This window comes from Choristoneura fumiferana, chromosome 8 (assembly GCF_025370935.1).
Source record: "Choristoneura fumiferana chromosome 8, NRCan_CFum_1, whole genome shotgun sequence".
NCBI lineage: Eukaryota > Metazoa > Arthropoda > Insecta > Lepidoptera > Tortricidae > Choristoneura > Choristoneura fumiferana.
This window is the reverse complement of record NC_133479.1, coordinates 20,157,224-20,180,886: the sequence shown is the minus strand read 5'-3', so window position 1 is coordinate 20,180,886 and position 23,663 is coordinate 20,157,224. Positions and strand designations below refer to the sequence as shown.

General features: G+C 46.2%; 1 protein-coding gene across 3 annotated transcripts; it reads left to right on the top strand.

Annotated features, from left to right (window-relative positions):
- Positions 1-84: 84 nt before the first annotated feature.
- SA1 (stromal antigen) lies at positions 85-22,244 on the top strand. 3 transcript variants are annotated; one of them, XM_074091597.1, is made up of 22 exons: positions 85-782; positions 870-1,040; positions 1,624-1,828; positions 2,251-2,476; positions 2,759-2,882; positions 3,751-3,929; positions 5,775-5,997; positions 6,402-6,575; positions 7,065-7,298; positions 7,597-7,812; positions 8,239-8,397; positions 9,181-9,265; positions 9,402-9,532; positions 10,332-10,503; positions 13,810-13,940; positions 14,015-14,185; positions 14,522-14,707; positions 14,954-15,092; positions 15,287-15,350; positions 19,035-19,586; positions 20,869-20,946; positions 21,655-22,244. In XM_074091597.1, the coding sequence occupies exons 1-22, from the start codon at positions 297-299 to the stop codon at positions 21,734-21,736; spliced, it is 4,188 nt and encodes a 1,395-aa protein (XP_073947698.1). In that variant the 5' UTR covers positions 85-296; the 3' UTR covers positions 21,737-22,244. The 3 variants fall into 3 exon arrangements, with proteins under 3 accessions (XP_073947698.1, XP_073947697.1, XP_073947696.1); XM_074091596.1 differs by lacking the exons at positions 14,954-15,092; positions 15,287-15,350; positions 19,035-19,586; positions 20,869-20,946; positions 21,655-22,244 and having other exon boundaries at positions 86-782; positions 9,181-9,532; positions 13,819-13,940; positions 14,015-14,369; positions 14,522-14,611; XM_074091595.1 differs by lacking the exons at positions 14,954-15,092; positions 15,287-15,350; positions 19,035-19,586; positions 20,869-20,946; positions 21,655-22,244 and having other exon boundaries at positions 86-782; positions 9,181-9,532; positions 14,015-14,369; positions 14,522-14,611.
- The last annotated feature ends 1,419 nt before the right edge of the window (positions 22,245-23,663 follow it).

Here is a 23,663-nt window from a genome sequence, read left to right as displayed (position 1 = left end):
CCGGTTTTTATGGCCGTAGGTAGGCTCTGTGGCGTTCTTTTCTTTGTTTGTTTTGTCTCTCTCTGCAAGCAAGCTGCAAAAGAAAGAAAGCAAACTCTGCCTGCTTTGTCTATGGCTTGTTGGCGTTTGCGTTGCGTTTGCGTGTTGTGTTTCTTTCTGTTCTAAAATCAATAGTATAATTATTTCGAAAAGATTGCTTCGTGTGTGAGAAGTAGTCCACACCTCTACTGTGATTAACATGTAATTTTTACGTAAATGTATGTGTCGTATTAATTCAAGTAAAACGTGACTACAAAATGCATCGCCGTGGCGGGAAGCGTATCCGGATGGATGATCCTCCACCGGAGTACGTGAACCCCATGACGCCGGCTACTCCCATGACGGACTACGGTGGGCAGTCAGTGCACGAGCCGGAGACGCCCAATATCAACTATTCGGGGTTCAATGTGGGCACTGTCGCGAACTCTACAGCCGTCGAGCCGCTGCGAGACGAAGATGACTCCCATCACGAGGAGGATGATTTGCGGTCTCCTTCGCCAGCACCAACGAAACGGGTGACCAGGAGCCGAGGACGCGGCGGAGACGGCGGGTACGTGGGGCGACTTGCGGAGTCGCCGCCACCGCCACCGTTGCGTCCGCGGCGAGGGCGCGGAGGCCGGGGCCGTGGCCGAGGGCGTGGCGCTCCACCTCCCCCGGCTTACTCGCCGCCTCCGATGCTTCTGCCCGGAGATGACGAAAACAGCCTGTATAATATTCTTCGATTTAATAAGACTGCAATCAATGTAAGTACTCTTGTGTAACTAAATTTATTTTTCTTCCCACTCCCTGTTTATTAGTAATTTTAACTTGATGAGCTGGTGTAATTGCAGCAAGTAGTGGACATGTGGATTGAGCAGTACAAGAGCAACCGAGAGCATGCGCTAGTGCAGCTGATGCAGTTCTTCATCAACTCTTCGGGCTGTCGCGGCAAGGTGTCACCCGACATGGCACAGATGGACCATACGCTCATCATCAAGAAGATGACACAAGAGTTTGATGAGGTAACAACATTTAAATTACAATCATACTACTAATATTATAGATATGAAAAATTCTGAACATTGTGTATGTGTGCATGCATATGCTTGTTACTCCTTCATGTTTATTGTTATTTGTTGGACAAATGTGGTATTTAGATAGGTGGATATTGCAAATGCCCACAAGATATGAAATATCGAAATGTCAGCAGTGGTTTAGACCCAGTGGGGTTTAGTGTAGAGAAATTTTGGTATGATCTCCTTTTAATGCTATGTTAATGAAAACTAGTTTCAATTCAACAACTGTTTCTAATCTATTGTGCGTGCAAATAAAGTGTGTGCGCATGCGCGCAAAGTGCGTGTAAAGTCTAGTAAGAATATAAATTTGTGTCCAGAGGCGTCTTTATCTATAGTGCAAGGTGTGCGTTGCACACGGGCGCAGCGGTGTTTAGGGGGCGCCGGACGCGGCACTTTGTACCTATTCCATTTTGACCGCGCTCTTCCTAAATGGCGCTAAAATAATAATTGCACATGGGTTTAAGACGCCGCTGTTTGTGTCCCAGCAATTCTAGCTTTCTGTAGCTTCAAGTAACTAATTCTTTTCCAGGAAAGTGGAGAATACCCGCTTATAATGTCTGGGCAGACATGGAAGAAGTTCCGTGCAAATTTCTGTGAGTTCATCCAGACACTGGTGAAGATGTGCCAGTACTCCATCATCTACGACCAGTACCTCATGGACAACATCATCTCATTGCTCACTGGCCTCTCTGACTCGCAAGTGCGAGCCTTCAGGCACACTGCTACATTAGCAGGTAATTTTTCTTGCTACCTGTTTTAAAATCATGCACAGAATGTACTACAGTTTAGTTTAGCTGGTAGTGAAGAGGGCTTGGCAAGGGCCAATGCATTGAGTAGGCCGCAGGTGGAGGCGTGGTGCTATGGTGCATCTAGCGCTGCCTATTCTGGAATTGACCCAATGCATGCCTATACATCTATTCACTTTTGTGCCTGCCTGAAACAAATTATGGCATGATGTAGGATGATGTAGGAATGCGGGAACTAAAAAAGTGCTGCATTCTAGTCTCATCTGTTTTAATATGCTGCTTTAAAAAAACAAACAAATAGCCTTAATTTTGTCATGGATCCATGTCTTAAGCTTAACCAGGGGTTAAGTGTTATTGAGTGTAAACACTTTGTTTATATCATGTTGACTGTATGAATGGTCTGTGTGCAGTGATGAAGCTGATGACGGCGCTGGTGGACGTGGCGCTGCTGACGAGCGTGAACTGCGACAACTGTCTGCGGCAGTACGAGGCCGAGCGGCTCAAGGCGCGCGACAAGCGGGCCTCCGAGCGCCTCGAGGTGCTCGTCGCCAAGCGCCAGGAGCTCGAGGAAAACATGGAGGAGATCAAGAATATGCTCTCCTACATGTTCAAGTCTGTCTTTGTGCACCGATACAGGTAACACAGTCTCCACATCCATGTTCAGGGCGGATCTATATAAGGGCGTCATAGGCTGCAGCCGAAGGCCCCATAGATATAAGGGACAACAAACCCTCCATTGGAGACCTATTGCATCATTATCAAACAAAGTTTTTGACAAAATCGCAATTAGTTCATTAATTAGGTAGCCAGTAACAAGTAATGTCAGCCCAGGCCCCCACAGTCTCACAGTCCGCCCCTGTCCATTTCTTTATTCCTTTTGCACTGCACAGTATAATTAATTGAGTGTGATAATTGCAGAGATACATTGCCAGACATCAGAGCCATCACGATGGCTGAGATAGGCATCTGGATGGAGAAGTTCCCGGCGCACTTCCTTGACGATCTTTATCTCAAGTACATCGGATGGACTTTGCATGACAAGGTATAGTTAACAAAACATTCCAGAGACTTGGTTTTGGTACAAATGAAAAGTAACATGTATCTGAGGCTCCCTATGAGGCTGATATAGTCACATTTGATCTACTAAAGTCTTGTTAAAATATTAGATGAAAAAAAAACTCAACATATTTTTGTTAAGATACTACGTAATTTATATTAGCAGTTACGATCGATACAGCAGTTAAGATCGAAAGTGGCGAGCGAGGCTCCGACCCCGTGAGGTCGGATCTGCTCCGACTATATCGATCTCGCTCGCTGCGCTCGCTCGATCCGCGGCGAAAAATGTCTATTTATTCAAATCGATGGGATCAGATTATCACGTCGTACATTATCACTACGTACATTACATCGCGCGCAAAATTTTGTACGCCCTGATAATGCGCGACCATGATAATGTACGGCATGATAATGAGGGCTATCGTTTTTTGTCTCACTAGATGGCGCACTGTTGCGTGAGGTTTTTAAGTATGGCTTTCAAAGTCTGTTATTACGGGCGTGAAAACCGTACCATAAAAATATCGAGCATGACACAGTGTTGCATAGTCCCCGTTTTGTTCGGAAAAAAGGGAGGACAAAGGTTTCCGAAAGACAAAACTGTCTCAAAACACAGACATTCATTGCCCCGGAACGCATATTTGCCATAATTAATTTCAGATATTGCAAAATATTCACAAAATTATTCTAATTATAAATAAACCCGCGTAGTTCACCCAGAAACTATGAGATTCGCCTCTAGTGGCGAATTCATACGCGATAGCCCTCATTGGAAGCAATAATGCCTCGGATTATCACGTCGTACATTATTGCGCGTACTCGTACATTGAGAGTGGTACATGATTGTTTTCGTGCAGGTGGGCGAGGTGCGCCTGCGCTGCCTGCAGGCGCTGCAGCCGCTGTACGAGTGCGAGGAGCTGAAGGGCAAGCTGGAGCTGTTCACGTCCAAGTTCAAGGACCGCATCGTCGCCATGTCGCTCGACAAGGAGACCGAAGTGGCCGTGCACGCCGTGCGGCTCGTCATCGCCATACTCAAGTCAGTGCTATACTAATTGCTAACACAATCTATCGCTTTTGTTTGATTTGGCTTTGGCTGATGATGTGTCTAGTGTAATAACCTAAAGAACAAAAAGTCTAAGAGCCAACGCTAGAAAACCTGCTTTCAAATAAAAAAAACACATTCAAATCAGTCCACCCGTTTAAAAACTATGGTGCCACAGACAGACACACAAAGCGGTCAAACTTGTAATTATAACACACCTCTTTTTTTGGGGGTTAAAAAGAGTCGCAAAGGTATCGATATCAGAATGCGCCTTTATTCATAAGTTTCATAATAGCTTCTTTTTTTTTGACTGGTAGTGCTGTTGGTGTTTTGACCGTTACAGCTTCGCCCTGACTTTGGAGGGCGTGCTCGGCAAGCCGGCACAACCGCTTCCAGTTTCATAATAGCATTAGAGAGTGAACTAATTGATATACATATTTAGGAAATAATGGTTAAAGATCAGTTTGCGTGAGATGCGGTAATGGAAAACGTGTTACTACTCATTTTTGATCTTGAACGAAACATCTGCGAGTTCATGTTAGGGCTATGTTTCACTGGGACAGCAAAGCGGCGCAACCAATCGCGCAGCCGTGGTGTCTAGCTACCAAACTAAGCTACCAAAGGCACTTGTCCCACCGCCGACGATGAACGAAAAGCGAGTAGAGCGAGTAACTAGAAACGAGTGGGTGAGCAGCGAGAAGCGAGTGTAGTTTTGTCGCTGGCTGTAAGCGAGTGTTCGCGTGCGACGGGCGATTACTCGCTCCACTCGACTCGCTCGTGCGGGGCGGCCGCCAAGCTGACATCGCTGAGCGAGTATCTATAGCTCAGCGAGTTTTATAGCTCTTGTCGCTGCGACAAAAGATGTAAGAGCGCGTCCTCGCCGACAGTGTGAACAGCCAGCGAGCATGATCTTATATCTTTTGTTCGTTTCTTGAGCGAGAAAATAGTCGATAGCCAATCGTTTACTCGCTGGCGGTGAGACAACTGCCAAACGGAGCCACCATAGAGACACCAGATTCACACACACAGACAGAGTGTGCGCGAGCGAATGCAGAGTACGCGGGGGAAGGGAGCGTCACCGGTGAGTGAGATAGCATACAGCGCCATACTAATTAGTGGTGGCGCAACCAACGTGGCGGCGCTGCCAGTAATGTCGCATGCGCGCGTTTACGCTAGTTGCGCCAACAAATCCGTTACGCAACCAAGTGGACACCAGGTGAGACCCATACCATAGAGCTGCATACATTTTGTTGGTGTCGGCGACTGGTTGCGCCGCCATGGTGTCCCGGTGAAATATAGCCCTTAGATCAAAGCTTCTTTGTTGTATTCTTTGACTTTAACTTTTGAAGTTCCCAATTTGCACTGGGCCTGCATAGGAACTATGGCACAAGCCCTCCTATTTTGAGAGATGGCTTGTGCCCTGCAGTGAATTGTAAACGGCTCGGAGTGTTGTAAATTGTGTTTCTCAATACCTATAAAGACAGCGAGGTCCACTTGCCATTGCCACTTACAAAATGTCATCTGTGCTTGCTCCCACTTACAGCTAGCGCATAGATACAAGTTTTGCATCGACGAAACAGTTTAATTTATGTTTGCGCCAAGTTTATAGGAATACAATTCGCCAAACATGCATTTTTGTGGTAGTTTTAAGCCCCTTCTATCAAATATGCATCATCATCATCATCTAATAAGCATGTTAATATAATGTGACACAACATTTCTTGTATTAAAGTTTTGTTTGTCCCCTCGGTGACGGGACAGAATAACAACAAGAAATAGTTGATCCACCGTCATGTGTTGTCTATGTCCTGATGTGTGTGTGTGTGTGTGTGTTGTCAGGATGCACCCGGACGTGCTGACGGACAAGGACTGCGAGAACGTGTACGAGCTGGTGTACTCGTCGTGCCGCGCGGTGGCGGCGGCGGCGGGCGAGTTCCTCAACGTGCGGCTGTTCCGCGCCGAGCCGCCGCCCGCCGAGCCGCCGCGCTCGCGCCGCGGCAAGCTGCGGCTGCCCAACACGCCGCTCATACGCGACCTCGTGCAGTTCTTCATCGAGTCTGAGGTATGTGTTACTGTTCGATAGCACCTTTCAACTATACCATTTTTAGGTGGCTGCTTTTGCTTTCATAATCAATGACAAGAATAGTCGTCGGCCATAATCACGCAGTCGCGGCCTAAAATATACTCGATTGCTTAGTAAATAATGTATCTACGCTTTTGTACACAGTCGGATAGCAACGATCTGGGAATACCTACAAAAGCAGGAAGTTCCAATCCTCAGTCATCTGGACTCTGACGTTATACTGAAAACCGTTCAAATTTTAAGAATGCTTACAATATAAAAATGAAGACTCAAGTTTATTTTTGGCCTGTGAAAGAAGTGCTTCTGTTTTTTTGCGATTGTGCTATTTACTTTATCAAAAATATGTGTTTTCGATGGTAATTGAGTGATATTTGTGTATGCAGTTGCACGAGCACGGCGCGTACCTGGTGGACTCTCTGATCGAGTCCAACCCGATGATGAAGGACTGGGAGTGCATGACTGACCTGCTGCTGGAGGAGCCCGGCCCCGGCGAGGAGGCGCTCGACAACCGCCAGGAGTCCTCGCTCATCGAGCTCATGGTGTGCTGCGTCAGACAGGTCACTACACTATTGCTAATTTGCGTTTAGATTTTTGTAATTAGGGATACGGGGTGTAAAACGCTTGAGAGCTCCACCCGTGCGCGTGTATTGTAAGGCTATGCACTATGTGAGCTAACCGTCTAATTTTAGCGGGCCGTCCCTTTTCAAGCTATCATTATCATCGTCCCAGCCTAAATACGTCCCACTGCTGGGCAAAGGTCTTCTCTCAGAATGAGAGGGTTTGGGCCAGATTTCTTATGAGGGTCCAGAGCGCCTTTTCAAGTATCGCTTGAGAAAGAGACGGCGCGATGAAACCGTACGGTTGGCTGCACAGTGCTTTCGCAGCCTAAAATTGCGCGTCCACCGTCTTGGAATTAGAGCATACGGAGCGGACGAATTTGTCGCTTTGTATAGATTGCTATGGCACTGCGTCCACTGGCACTGGATCGGCATACGCGTACGCTCCGATTCCGATGGTGACGTGTGTTGTCACTTGTCACTTGTCAGGCGAGCAGCGGCGAGCCGCCGGTGGGGCGCGGGCTGGCGCGCAAGGGCGCGGCGCCGCCGGCGCGCGAGCTGGTGCGCGCGGCGGCGGACGAGCGCGCGCGGCTGACGGCGCACTTCGCGGCCGCGCTGCCCGCGCTGCTCGACAAGTTCGGCGCCGACCCCGAGAAGCTGGCCAACCTCGTCGCCATCCCGCAGTACTTCGAGCCCGAACTCTACACCACGCACCGCCAGGAGGTAACCGCAACCGCAACCGCAACCGCAACCGACCGACATGTTGATCGTGATTCGTCTTTGTGTATAAGTTGAGAAGTTAGGTACCTATGAAAGTAAGCGGCGCGCCGCCTTAGACTTAAAAAAATTTGCCCACCTAGAAAATCTATTAGCCATCCTTGCTCTAGGTCTATACAAAATTTCCATTTCTCTATGGTTGCTTTCATATTAGGGCGCTAGCGGCGCTGCTAATGCTTGATGTAAAAGCAGCCTATTTCGTAGAAGAGATTGTGTCGTTCACCAATGTGATGCGGTCAACCAGGCCAACCTGACGCTGCTGCTGAACAAGCTGCGCGACATCGTGTCGGTGCAGACGGAGGCCGAGGTGCTGGAGACGTGCGGGCGCACGCTGGAGTACCTGTGCGAGGCGCAGTGCGCCGCCACCAGGCAGTGCGTCGTGGCGCGCGCCACCATCACCGACATGTGCGTCAACCGGTACAAGGAGGCCATCGACGAGTACCGCTCGCTCGTCGAGGGGGTATGTACACCTACACAGTACACATGACACGTGCGCCTGCGCCTGCGCCTGCGCCCGATCTACACTACACATGCTAACAAACACTAAACGTTTTATTACATATACTGTGGGCTTTGACCACAGCGTCCCGTGCGTCTGATGTAGGTCCCAAAAAAAGTTAGAGTCGAGAAAATTCTTAAGAGCTATGGCCCCATACATATATTTTTGAAGCCTGTCGCTCGGCAGATCAACAACAGCTTTTTTTGCTGTCGCTTGACACTTTGTTTGGCGAAATATTGCTGAAACGTTCCATAGGAACTACAGATGCGATTTTCCAATGATGGTGTCGTAAACTGTGTCAAACATTCAAATCCGTGTACATGTTTGGCGTGGAACAGTGTTATATATTAAAGCTGACACTGGCTGAATGGTCTCGAACGTTGTCAGGGCGAGGAGCCGGACGCGGACGAGGTGTTCAACGTGGTGAACTCTCTGCGCAAGGTGTCCATCATGTACATGTGCCACGACCTCAACGACACGCACATCTGGGACTCGCTCTTCGAGGACCTGCCCAAGTGCCTCAAGCAGACTGACATGCCCGCGCAGGTAACTACGACACTGACACTGATCAATGAGGGCACTAGATGGCGCACTGTTGCGTGAGGTTTTTAAGTATGGCTTTCAAATTCTGTTATTACGGGCGTGAAAACAAAGTTTAGATTAAAATCATATTTAATACACCTTAAAACCGTACCATAAAAATATCGAGCATGCCACAGTGTTGCATAGTCCCCGTTTTGTTCGGAAAAAAGGGAGGACAAAGGTTTCCGAAAGACAAAACTGTCTCAAAACACAGACATTCATTGCCCCGGAACGCATATTTGCCATAATTAATTTCAGATATTGCAAAATAGTCACAAAATTATTCTAATTATAAATAAACCCGCGTAGCTCACCCAAAAACTGAGATTTGACATTTCGGAGACCTCACGCTACACTAGCGCCTCTAGTGGTGAATTCATACGCGATAGCCCTCATTCTGCGAGTTTACTTTTTATAACTTTTCCCTTTTATTATTTGTTACGGTCGTGTTCGGTCGAAGACGCTTTGTACGCTTCTAGTCTCACTTACTCTCTGTAGAAAATGACTATGCGTGTACGCACCTCATGTAAAACCCTTCGCGCCTGACGTCAAGCCGCTCGATCGCCTCTGAACATTGCCATTCTGGCCACGGCTGCGCGTGATTGGTGGCATGGCAAACGTTCTCGTTCATTGTGCTGCCAACTTCAAGTAACCAGTGGGCGGCGAGCGAGCGTCTCGAGCAATAACCTGACGTTTATGGCGCGTCATCACCGAGTCGCTCATCTCAAATGTGTATCTCTCCCTCAGGCGCTGGTGTACGTGGTGCGGTGCCTGTTCTACTCGCTGCTGTGGTCGCTGCACGAGCTGGAGGAGAAGGGGGGCGGCGCGGGAGGCGCGGCCGGCTCCGCGCCGGTGCTGGCGCTGCGCGAGCGTCTGCACAGCTACACCGCGCTCTGCAAGGACATCGTGGCGCGCGGCCACGAGCCGCAGCTGCGGGAGGAGGTACCAGGGGGGGGGCACAGCTGGAGGAGAAGGGGGCGGCGCGGGAGGCGCGGCCGGCTCCGCGCCGGTGCTGGCGCTGCGCGAGCGTCTGCACAGCTACACCGCGCTCTGCAAGGACATCGTGGCGCGCGGCCACGAGCCGCAGCTGCGGGAGGAGGTACCAGGGGGGGGGCACAGCTGGAGGAGAAGGGGGGCGGCATAGCTACATCGCGCAGACATGAGCCATTTTACTTTTTCAATCATCCTAAAATAATATCGATGCTTTTTGTTGAATATGATAGATACAGGTATAGGTGTCCCTTTCAAAACATATACTTTTCACCTCTTATGCTCGTAAAGTTCGTGTTTATGCTGGATCTAGGCGACATAAACTTACTTTTTATGCTCTAGTGCATAAAGTAAAATCTTCGTCTAAGACCAAGATAATCAGGTGTCAACAGCCACAAACGAAACAGTTTGTACATATTTTTTAAATAATTTTAATTTATATAATAGTAGGGTGTGATATAGCACGCGTCATCTCGTTTAAGTTAAGCTTAAACTTGTATTTTGAGACTATCTGTGAGATCCTGTAATTGGCTATGTGTCACTATTTTCATAATCATATTGTTTTATAAGCTGTTGGTTCTCCTTTAAATAAATAAATAATAATAAAATATAGTTCCCCAGGAATAGTAATTCGTGACAAATAAAAAATTAAGGTAACAATTGTTTCCAGTGTTGCTATTTTATTTCCTCGCAATCGAAGTGAAAAGCAGAGTGTGAAACTTGAGCATTAAACCCATTTTCCCCTCGACGTGTCTGTCTATCCACCCTCGCCAGTACTGGCTCGGGTGGCTATATGAAGGTGTTGGGTAAAATGTCTCGTTTTATGCTCTTGTTGTACAACCTACTATTTAAGATGTTAACTGGTGTCAGGCCAGCATATGATGTGTGTGTGTGCGTGTGTGTTACAGGCGTACACGAGCCTGTGCGACCTGCTGATCTTCTTCGCGGAGCAGCTGGGGCGCGGCGGTGCGGGCGCGGGGGGCGCGGGGCTGCGCGCGCTCGTGCTGGAGCCGGACAACGACCTGCAGGACCTGCTCAACGACTTCATTCAGGAGTTCGTCTTCGTGCAACACAACTACGGTAGGCCATCATCACTCAAGCTCGTTCACACGGAAACATCGTCCTAGGATTCCATGTACTGCCATTATTTCAATGCACGCGTTCACACGACCATACGGTTACAGGATGCTGCAAAATGTGACATCCTATTTCGCGACTGCGAATCGGTCCGGTCGTTGGGTAAAATGCCGGATTCGATTTAGTGGCAACAGTATTTCAATACTTGCATACAGATAAGCTCGGAACACTATCCGGTTTTGCAGAATCCGATGGTGGTAGTAGAACCGACAAAATTTGACGCCGTGTGAACGGGCTCTTAGACGCGACCGGACCGGACGGCCAGCGGGCAGCAGAGTTGCTAGCAACCGCAATGAACAGAGAAGTTGCCCGCCACGTCGCTGCCCGCTGGCCGGCTCGCGCGTAATCGCAGCCGGTGCCCGCGTTAGACGACTTAAACAAACAAGGAAATGACTTGATTGTCTTCAAACGATTATGTTACATGAAAATGATGCCCTAATACTAATACTATGTAGATATCTTACAGACCGACCACATCCGCCCGTTCTTTTTTACAATACTTGGTATCGACGGCAAACATAGTTGCTAAGACAATTCACCGAACACAAACTCTCGATTAAAACACGCTGGCTGGATTATTTGATATGAGTCGGTCGGGTGGCGCTCGAATAAACGGTTTTCCATTTTGTCGTCTGATTTTATTGCATTGTGTATAAACTTCGAAAACCGAGTTGAGCGTTTTGCAATAAAATTGTTTCACGTGCTGAGACACTCCGAACCGTGACTCGTTTCAACATATTGATTATACATATATTTATTATATGAATAGCATATACAGATTGTCAATTTGGTGTCTCTAAAGGGTTGGGTGGATGAAACACGTTGCATATTTGATTGGTAAAGTGCAGTCAGTATAAATGTTGTGTCACTTGTGTAGCGAAACATCACAATCGTAAGTAATATCCGTGCGGGAGGTCGGTCCCGCGGGTCGGAGTGCAAGCAGGTTTGAAACACTTTCTACGGGCACGGGAAGGTTGCAAAATTTGACATCGTGTTACTGGTTTTTGAACCTTGTGTATGAAAAATGGGCTGTTTGTTTTACTCTGTCAAGGGTCTGGATGTTAGTTTATGTTAAGGATTATATGTGCCGCTAGTGCAATTACTTTCTACAACTTAATATGAATATATGAACGTTTATACAGTAAGTTTTTTTTTTAATTATCAAGATACGGTTCTCTATTGGATGGCATTAAATTATTTGTAATATTATTGTTACGCATAATTGCTTTTAGCCATGTGCATAATCATCATTACGCATATTGTTTACGCATAAAATTAAAAAGCATAAATACAGAAAGCATCGTCTTCATGAAGACTAATGTCAAATAGCATAAATACAAAAAGTCATAATAATAAATTTGCATCATTACAAAGTGCATAACCACAATCACGAGCCTGATGCACTACGAGAAAAGGTTAGTTTTGTGTTAATATATATTTAGGAAAAAACAGCCCAGGAATTAGAATTGATGCTGCAAGAACTCAGCACGGCAAGCCTTAAGGTTGGACTAGCGATGAATAGATCAAAAACCCAACTCATGACCAATAGCACGACAAATAGGGTCTCGGTAGATGGGCAGGAAGTACGATCCCAATCAGAATTTTTAAAACAGGAAGGATTGCCGGAGAAAACGGCCTTAGCAAAGAAACAGGAACTTACCGCTGAAGAGGTTTCACGGAGGCCTAGGGCAGGAGGCCGGTCTCTCGAAGCTTCGATGGCTCGAGGGAAAAATCGCAAGTCACTTGACAGCTGTTTTTTTTTTAATTCGGCGCGCAGATTAAGGAGTCGCCATACCGTCTGTCACGGTTACGGCGGTTAACAAAACGCGCTAAAGGGCCTGCCAAGAGAAGACGGAGCAGTCCCGAAAATTGTTGCAACAATACTAACCTAACCTAATGGACCTAACGTGATGTAACCTAACCTAATATTTTGTTGTTCATTTATAACAAATAATCAATAGCCCAAAATATGCATAATTTTTATCAGTTAATTACAAATTAGCTTAATATGCCAAAAAAGTAGTAGGCCAAAGTATTACTATGCGACAGTACTATTATGCCAATACAAAATATGCCAAATCAGTTATGCGAAACAATAATAGTTTAAAAAAATTATGCGATTGAAGGGGATCCCTCAAGATACAATATATGCCGCAAGAAGCTTGATACTTTAAAAACAAATTCATAATAAAGTAATGGCACTATGCGGATCTGACAATGTCGCGCTACGGGTGGTTTAGATCCGATAAAGATTTGAGGAGAAAAAATATGCATTATTTTCGAAAAAAAAATGTAACGCGTTAGTGTATCGGCCCGCCCGGCTCGCAGCTAGGGGGGAGCGGGCGGCGGGCGGGCCGTGGCCGCGCCGCCATAACGGAGCGTGTTTGGTTGCATGTCGCGGCGTCGTGTCGGTCGCGCGGCGCGTCGTGTCTCCGGTAAGCTGCACTCGCACTATCACGACGGCGTATTTTACCTTAGTAATGGCGCGGACGCCCGGCGCCGGCGGCCCGCGGCCCCGCGGCTCTCGGCAGCGTCCCCGGTCCTCGCGCGTCATGAACGGATGGTACGTCAGCGTGGGGCGCGGCCGGCCGCCGCCGCGGCAATAATGCATATTTTTGTCTCTCGCTCTCGCACCGCGACGGTGTGTCGGACGTAACATTACTAAGGGAAAATTGTCGCGCCCGCTTGTTTACGTCCGAAACCGACGGCGAGCCCGCGCCCGCGACCGCGACCGGCGCGCGGCTCGCTCGCTCGCTCGCGGTCTCGGATCGTCTGTTCGTTTTACTAACACAGAATTCTCTTATGATTTGAGCATGTTTTGTGCGTGTACTCGAGTTTTAGTTGCGTCCTCATCGCTATGACTCGGTAGGACGGTCGGATGTCGCCCGGCCGGCGTCGGACCGACATAACATCTCCGACGGCTTGTACTAAGTTGACAGAGTGGCGGCTTGCTCGTAGAGTAGCGATGCATGACTAACGTAGCTGCGTGTCGCGACCGGGCGAGGGCTGTCATTGGTGGTGTTCTAGCTAATCGATGGTTTATACATTTTATTTTTTTATACATTCCTTACTCACATCATTCTGCGAATTTTATAACGGCTTACGAAAGCGACCCAAAGCTGCCACCGGCGAATCGAGACCACGATGCGAACGGCGAGCGTCATGATGGGTTATTAATTTCGCCGGTGTCAGGTCTGTGTCGGCTCGAGTCAGCCCGTGGCGTGTGTCGTAACGCGTGGTCGCCCGCAGATGGTCAAGACGAGCGGCGTATCGAGGAGCTGCACAAGCGGCGCAACTTCCTGGCCGCGTACTGCAAGCTGATCGTGTACAACGTGGCGCCCATCCGCCGCGCCGCCGACGTCTTCAAGCACTACATCAAGGCGAGTATCGGTCGCGGCGCCGGCGTCTACCGACCGTCCGACCGAGCCGGGCTAACGGGCCGTTCGTGTTGCAGTGCTACAACGACTACGGCGACATCATCAAGGCGACGCTGTCGAAGGCGCGCGAGATCAACAAGCTGTCGTGCGCGCTCACCATGCAGCTGGCCATGCAGGCGCTGTACGGAGCGCTGCTGCAGCGACACGCCGCGCCGCACCGACAGCTGCCCGAGCTGCTGGAGCTGAAGGTACGGCCACCACACCACGCAGGCTGTACGGAGCGCTGCTGCAGCGACACGCCGCGCCGCACCGACAGCTGCCCGAGCTGCTGGAGCTGAAGGTACGGCCACCACACCACGCAGGCTGTACGGAGCGCTGCTGCAGCGACACGCCGCGCCGCACCGACAGCTGCCCGAGCTGCTGGAGCTGAAGGTACGGCCACCACACCACGCAGGCTGTACGGAGCGCTGCTGCAGCGACACGCCGCCATGTCAGACGCCACGTCACGTCTAAAAAGTATCGAGTGATTGTCTTTAATCTACATTTATCTCTTTTGTAAAATAATAATAAAACATTTGTGTTAGGAGCTGGCGAAGCGGTTCTCGGTGATGTTCGGGCTGGACGCGGTGAAGAACCGCGAGGCGCTGACGGCGCTGCACCGCGCGGGCGTGTCCTTCGCCGCGCTGGACCCGCGCCACCTGCTGTTCCTGGAGCCGCTGGCCGAGCTCTCCAACAAGCTGCTGCGGCAGGACAAGCGGCACGTGCTCAAGGTACTTGTATGCGAACACCGACGGCAGCAACATACATTTTCTAACACTGACTCGAGCTGCGCGCATTTGGCCACGGACACCTTCCAATTGCTGCCGCAACCGCGCCTACGTGGCCGACTAGTGCATGAGCTAGACCAGCCATATACCCATGCCATATAGCCATAGACTAGTGCATGCGCCACGTATTTGAAAGACTTGCGCGGGCTGCCTAAGGATGTTTTTAAAGTAGTTTGTTTTCCCCGGCAGTTCCTGGACGCGAAGATCTCAGCGGGCGCGGGCTGGGGCGAGGAGTGGGCGCCGCTGCAGACGTACCGCGGGTCGCTGCTCACCGACGCGGCCGACGAGCGCCCGCCGCCCGCGCGCCGACACTACACGCGCAAGAACAGTGAGACCATCACTCTACAAAACTCAAAATGTGTTTCTAGAAATCTTTCTTGTGAGGCCGGCAACAGACCAATGACTCTCCTTGAGTTGTTGGTACTTATAGGCGGTGGTGATCATTCCCATCAGTTGACCCGCACGCTCGTGTTAACCTTCCTCTCATAATAATTATAATACCATTTGTTGTTTGCTGTACAGGAGCAGGACAAGAGCCGGAAGAAGAAGGCGAAGAGAATAACGAGTCCGACGGCGAGCAGCCCGGGTGAGCGCGTAGCTAGCGTACGACCCCCCCCCCCCCCACAATCACCACACAACCACAGACAGACACAGCAGGCGCTACGTATTCGAGCTGGACTCACGGATGACTTAAAGGTTAAGTTGCCAACACTTGACGGACTGTTTGTGAATTATTACGTCTCAAACAGCACCAGTGATCTGTTGAAAGTGTTGTCAAGTGTCCCCTGTCCACTCGAATACAAGCCATAAGATTACCATTTGGTACTGCGGTCGTTACATTGTCCTGTGCTGTTCGTAATCATTATTCTTATTACATAAATATCTTATTTATCAAATCGAAGTGTCAAATTAGTTTATGTATGAATTGTAATTTAATGAAATGTATTTTTAATAAAGATCACACTGACATTTTATATGATGTAAATATAATGTATTTATTATAAGTATGTAGCGAAACGGGGCCTTATTAAATACTGATTATGTAGAAGGTATGGGCGAGTGGATGAGGTAATTTGTTAGTATATTTAGTTAGTGTAGCATTAGAGTAGTTAGCCGCATCTTGTTCAGAAGCAGCCACCGGCGAGCGAGTTTCCCGCGCCGCATAAGGCCGTGTTTACCACTGTGGGAGTTTGGCCACGCTCTGCATAACTCGTGCAAATTTTCCTATTATCCAATGCTATGACATGACATCCTCTTAGCACTGCTTCTGGCGGGACCGCGGGGTAATATATGATACATTGTTGACTGTTTTTAACGAGAATAATGTGAGTAGTAAGATAATATAAGTATTTTTATAATAAAAGATTTTTGATATAACACTGTATTTCAATGAAGGAGCACCCTGAACAAGCATGCATGTACGAAAAAAATGGAGTAGACTTTTTAAACTTGGACGGGAGTCGATCGAAGACGAACCTCGCTCAGGGAGGCCAATATCGGTTGTGACTGAAGAAAATCCTGAAAAATGACGTTAAGTTAGTATGAGAGGATCGGAGAACTAAGGTTTGGCAAATAGCTGAAGCCTTAGGTAATGTAAGGAAAGAGTTGGAGAGATTTTGCATCAACATTTGCATATGACAAAAGTTAGTGCGCGTTGGGTGTTGGGTGTCGACAATGCTCACAGCTTTCGATAAAGAACGTCGTGTTCAAACTTGTCAGGCATTTTTAGAATTGTGTGAAGATGGTTTAGATGAAGTTTGTTCCCGTATAGTAATTGATGATGAAACATGGATCAGACAGTATGATCCAGAGTCGAAGTCTGAATCTATGCAGTGGATCGAAAAGGGTGAAAGGCCACCGAAGAAATTCAAGGTTCAAAGATCGGCGTCTAAGCTAATGGCCACCGTGTTTTGGGATTGCGAAGGCACTCTTTTAGTAGACTATTTGGCAAAAGGCTCTACAATAAATGCAGTTTATTATGACGAGCTATTAAGAAGGGTGCGACAAGCCATAGTCGAGAAACGAAAGGGCAAACTGAGCAAAGGCATTTTGTTTTTGTAAGACAACGCCCCCGTTCACACCGCTCGTGTTGCCCAGCTTGCTCTGAAGGAAACTGGCTTCGAGGAAATTGATCATCCACCCTACAGTGCAGATCTGGCCCCTAGCGATTATTTTCTATTCAGCAATTTGAAGAAAGATTTAAGGGGAAAGCTATTTGGCAGTGATGAAGAAATGAAGGTAATAAATTTTATTTTTTCAACGGTCTAAAAGCATTATTTAAAAATAATAATAAATGCATTGAATTAAAGGGCGATTATATTGAAAAATAAAAATAGTAAAAAAAATATGAAGATTTTGTTTCTAGGCTTAGAACTTTCAGCCGCCACTCGTAGCTGTAGGTGACTCGGATCAGCGATCCGTAGGAATTGTCAACATTGACCTCATTGGAGACGCGTGTGAGCTTATTTAAAAGGTCCAAATTTTGCGAAAACATTTTGACAGACGGTAAGCGTTCTTCTGTTTCACTGCAGTATCCCTGACGATAAGAGTTCCATTTTACGACACATCCTTAGGTTACTATTTTGCTACGAATATTTCAATTGAGACCGATATAGTTGAAACTTGGAACACAGAAATTTATGTGACCTTAACCGAACGTGTTACGTTAATAAAATTAATATTGAATTTGAGGTGCACTTTTGTTGGGAACAAATCAGCAAATTTGAAAGTTTGGCAAACTGTACAGTAATTTTCAGGGAGAAAAACCAGGTGGTCAAGTAGCTGTGTGCCAAATTTCATTCAGCTGTTATAGAATGAAGGAGTAGGCAACAAACATACATTCATAAACTTTCGCATTTATAATATTACATAGTAATGGGCTGTTGTTCGAAAAGATACTGCCACCGGGATACATTTTGTAACCACAACACGTGAAGGCACAGCACTATAACCCGAACACTTTCACGCGCCAAACTCAATAACAACCGACTGGCCCCCAGACTTATTTAGCGATAAGCAAAATCTCTTGGGAAAATATTTCCACGAAGCAGCTTTTATTTGTATTGAAGAAACAAGATCATTAGGTGACCCCTGCGGGCGGCGCTAATAGTGGTCGCCGACAGACGGCGGTCTATTTCCCCGAGCGTTGACTCCGGGAAACCCACAGGTGACTCGCACGGAGCTGGCTACTCTTATTATGACAGGCATATAGTCCAAGTAGCAGCTGTGGGCAATGTGTTTCCTAAATTACCTGCGAGAGGAAATGAAAATACTGGTGAGTAGGTAAACACCTCTTCTAATATCTATTGGAGATGCCGTAAGTAAATGTATTTCTTGAATTCAGATAGAGTATCTATTCTGGTGAGTAAACCAATTAATTGTATTTAGAAATAATGGGCTTCGTAGTAGTTCTTGTTTTTGCATATTTTATAAATTTTATTTCATGTATTTATAACTATATCGCAAGCGGTCACAGCGGAAGACCAGCGTTGGCCTACACGGCCAACACTATGCTGAGCTTGGACCGCTTCGCGATTTCGCATATACATAATACTTGTTTTGTATTTTTATGTTATGTATTACATAATGTGCGAAAAGCGAATAAAATATTTCTATTTCTATTTATAAATTTGGAAACTTTTTCCATGCATTTTTTTTTTTAAGATAAGATAACATTTATTTGCAGAAAAAAGCTTGACAAAGTTTTTTTTTTCTAGACCCATTTATTTGTTCTTAAAGCGATAGAATTTGTACAGTTCGTCAACACGCCGTAGAGTTGCCTCTTGTCCCGATTTAAATGACATTATTGTCCCGCTGCCCGAACGCTTGTCCAGAGAGTCCCAATTTTTTAAATCAATACCAAATTTTGGGCAGATCTACTTTAAATACTTATTTGTGGTTGCCCTCTAGTTTTAAAGCAAAATAAAATCTGAGTTACAAAATGAATACAACACAGAATTAATAAAAGGTGCTTCTAATAGAAAAACTATGTAAAATAAATTTAATTTCAGTGTTGCGATGTTATCCCTCCAAAACGTGGTATTACGTACAAAGCAAAATGAAATGAAAACGTTTCTTCCTATTGACTGTCGCACTCGCACTGTATCCTACAAATCTTTTTCAGAATAATTATCGCACGTAAAATAATTAATAAATGTGGCATGTGTGTGAAAATATGTAATTCTTCTTGCATCTGTTCTAAATTCTGTAGAATATTTTAAGAGAACCCTCACCATAAATAATATGTGACCGTCCGTCCGTATACCTATAGGTCGCGTCGGCGCATGCGCCTGTCGGTGGTCCACCGGCGCACGCGCCTGCCGCGCCGCCGCGCCGCGCCGCCCTCGCCCGCGTCCACGCCGCCCGGCTCGCTGCCCCTCCTCTCCGACACCCCTCCGCGCACCCCCGTCACCAGGCGCACGAGACAATCCACCAGAAAACCACCAGAACATAGCTCCGTCGAAGATGCCAGACAAAAAGAGACCTCTTCGTCCAAACTCAGCGGAATCTCCCGGCCGGATTCTACTTCGGACGCGTCGGACGTCGGCTACGCGAATGTTACGACGCGCAAGAGACGCCGCGAGAGTCCCGACGGTCTGACGGCGGATGACGGCCTCGGGTTCCGAGGCTTCGACCCGCCGCTGCTCGACTCCTCGGGGCCCAGCCTTAGCGCTGATGCTTCGGGATCTGGCCAGAACGGGAAACTTTCTGAGGAGTCGAAAGCGGTGCGCTCGCGCGCGGGAGTTGCGAAGCGCCCGCGCAGGGTCGGCGTGGCGAGCCTGGCGGCCGCGGACAGCGACCAAGACTCCCTGGACTCTAACAGGTAAAACAACATTTATTAATCCTAGATAACCCCCTGGTTCACCACTCTACTCCGACTCCGATGGTGCCCGAAATATTTATTAAAACATTATACCGGTAACTAATCAGAGAGTGATGTAATTCGCCTTGCCCTAAATCTGAAAAAGAAGTACCTACATAGAAGATAATGTTTTATGAAGGTTACTTTACGCATAATGTATTACATATAAGCCCTCGGTCTGAAAGAGCTAAAACTAAATACAGCGCCATGATGTTCAGCGTGGAAACCTCTTCCATATGCATTGTCTCTAAATTTATACTTGCTATTTTTATAGCCGTGATAGCGCAATAATTAGAACAGAAGAAGGTAATCGTAGGTTCTAGCTTAGGCTTGCTCTCTTAAGTTTTTCGTAATTTATGCATAAAATTGTTGGAAAATTTACATCAACTTATTGGTGAAGAAAATCTTTATGATTTTTTTTAAGGAAACAGGTATCCTAACCCTGCCGTCGGTTTATGTTTTTGAAATAATCATGTATGTTAGGAAGAACATATTATTATGTGATTTTCCCACTAACGTCGATAATCCAAAGGCTACTAGAAGCACAGGGAAGCTTTAAAGTTCCATCTTACAGACTGGCTAAAACCAAAAATTAGTTTCTGGGAAATTTCATACGTTTTTATAATAAAATTCCAAAAAATATTACAAATGAAACGGATACAAAATTCAGTATATTTGGAAATAATTCCGATCCGCATTGGCGATCCCTTCAAATAGCGAACCTACTGTGTTAGAAATGAAGTTGTGTTAAATACTTGGGTGGGATGTATAGATATGATATAATAATATTGTACATCAGTTTAAAAAATATATACACCTCGTTGAGTTTCTTGCCGGATTCTTCTCAACCAAGGTTTTTCCGAACCGGTGGTAGATTTTTTTTTACCTTCATAAGTGCTTGTTATAGCCTAAATTGAATAAAGATATTTTGGCTTCGACTTTGAAAAACATGTAACGCATCCAGTACACAAGTATGTAATAAGTAATTCAATAGTGTGTGGTGTGGTATGGCGTGCTTTGAGTACGCAGCAGGGCAGGCAGCGCTGGTGCTGGTGGCGCGCTGCTGCACAGCAATCTACCGACTGCCTAGCCTAGAATCGACTCGATGCACGCCAATAGGCTGTGTATGAAGTTCCCAATCCGCACTCAATTCGCGTGGAACTATAAAATAAGCTCCCTCATTTTGTAAAGAGGTTTATGCCCAGCAGTTAGATGTTACCTATTATTATTATTATTATTGCAGCAGGGCGGGCGGCGGCGAGATGCGCGTGCGCGCCGACGTGCACAACGCGCCCTCGCCCGCACGTGCGCGCCCCGACCGGTCAGCTATAATTACATCATAACTGCCCTTTACTAGCCCCCGGCTTCGTTTGCGTAAATCATTAGGTCTTCCAGTCGAATTGTAGTTTCAGGATTTTGCTATATCTTGGTTTTTATCTATGTTGTACAAAAACCACCTATGCGAAGTACCTACCTATATCAAACTTGTTTACTTAACAATTAAGATTATGGAATTTTACATGGAGCCCGAGAGGATTTTGGATATAAAAAGTAGCCTACGTGTCAGTTATCCTATAAATCTATCTACATACCAAATCTCGTTTATAACCCGTCCAGTCGGTTTTTAACATTAGTGGGACACGAATAAACAAATAATCCAGTCAAATGTTGACCGAAAACGCTATCGATTAATTCATTTCATATTTAAGCAATCTTGTAACGAGCCGGCAAAATTTTGTGAGGATGGCTATCGAAAAACAAGCGAAGTAGTATACCCACCTATTTAAGTAAACTTTATCAAACATGTACTTAGATACATACTGATTCTGATTAATGTGCAAAGAGTACCTATGCCTGGAAAAATTAAAATGACCTGGTTCGACTCCCGGCTGGTATACGAGTATAAGTTTGTTTAGATTCTGATACAGTTTCGATATATTCAGAAATCAACGTCACGTTTATTAAAACTGTGTTCAGTTCGAAAATTCCCAAATGAGTGTTGAATGCTGACGCTGTGTTTTTTGCGCAGCGGCGGCGACCGGAGCGGCGGCGCGCGCGCCTGCGCCTCCCCCTCCACCGGCATACACAGCTACGACTCCGACAACCCCTGAACCTCCGCTGGGGAACAACAACGGGTTCACTAATGTCTAACCAGAACATTTTTTTTTAGAAATTATTCCTAACAAATGTTTCAGGATTTTTATATAACTAACCTAACCTAGAAAATACAAAATATCCATAGGACTAACCTAACCTATAGTTTTACGCAATGGTCTTGAAATAAATCCTGAAAAGTTCAGTTTCAGAATAAAATGCATTTGGATAAATGAGACGATTGTGATTTGTAAAAATGTTTTTGGCGAAATGAAAGGATTAAAATAGTGTTGCCTTCAGATCCTCCTTCCATGGCAGCGTGAGGCTAACTTTGTCAAAATCCGTCTTACGACCCATGCATGCCAGTATTACTGACCGATACTTTTGGGACTCGGTTAAGATTCTATACCTCTTTCTTCGACTGTAATAACGATAACGTATTTGGTCATTTTCTGTCTTTCAATGTGTCTAAGATTACGATGTAAAATCGTATACTTACTTAATATGAATAAGACAAATTATTTTGCATACATGCAAATATATTTTCATATGTTTTGTTACTAGTTTACATGTTGTTGTAAAGAAAATTTTTATAATAAATATTATGGACTTATTTAAATTGTGTAATTTTTTGACCTCGCGCCGCGTTCTTTCTCAGGACAGTGAGCAGGAAAATATGCACGAGCGATATGTTGCCGCTATGCGTGGGGAATACCGCGACTGATGCAGGGCTGCACTGATAAAAACCGGCCAAGAGCGTGTCGCACACGCACGAAATAGGGTTCCGTAGCCATTACGAAAAAAATAAGTAATATTTTTCTAAGGATTTCGTATTTTATACGGAATCTTCCAAGTTTAGGTATATTTTATACCTTAGGCTGCTATTTACTCTTAAACTACTAATAATTCTCAAGCAAACTTAGCCGTTATTGTTTTTCTTGAAAGTTTGATATACCACTATCCTGATTTTTTTCAAATTTTTCCACCCAGCCCACCGGTTTAGATTTTAGAAGGGGGGGGGGGGGGACGCTCGATTTTAATGAAAATTTGCACTTTAAAGTTGATTATTTCGCAAACAAATCACTGAATCGAAAAATCGTCTTAGCAAACCCTTTGGTTTTAAAAGAGCTATCCAACGATACGCCACAAAGGGTTGGATAGAAAAAAAAACAGCCCCTAGACTTTACGTCTATGGGAGGTACCATAATTTTCCAAAAAAATAACAAAAAATGAACCGACTACAATTCCTTGAAAATATTTTACTAGCACTAGGTATCTACTAGCTCGAAGTCGGTGATTCAGCACGACCCAGCAGGATTTATTGAACCCACGTATGTGGGGTGGGTTCGTGATTGAAAAGCACTTTTAACACCGATGAATAAGAGTAGGATTTATTTTCACACTGTTACTTAACTTTACAAAACACTTAAAACAGTTCACGGTAATTTCGCACTCGAAAACTCACTTACAAGTCGCTTTGATTCTCTTCGATGTTATCGCTCGGTATCGCATTCGAAACTGTCTTCGCCGCAACCTCACCCGGCTTTTGTACCCCCGGTGAATCGGTCCACAAAGTTCGAGAACAGTCCAGCTAGGACGACATACCTACATCTCGAATGTTCCGGAAGCGAGTAGTGTCTGTCTCCTTCATGTGCTATCTCTCTCACACAGTTACTAGAATATTCCGGAAACAGGATCATCAGTCTGTTTCTCTCACACATAGGCTATCCTTGTCACACACCTTCTCGAATGTTCTCAGTATAGCTGTCTCTTTCTAATCGTGCTATCTCTTTCACTCCTATGGAAAATTTCGCCATATACTGAAATGTACTTCAGAGGCCCATAAGGGGTCCTGAAAACGCCTGAAAACGGGTTTTCAGGTTATGGCGTCATCGGATAGAGGGTGGCCTGAAACGGACTGAAAACATGTTTCAGGCGCCTGAA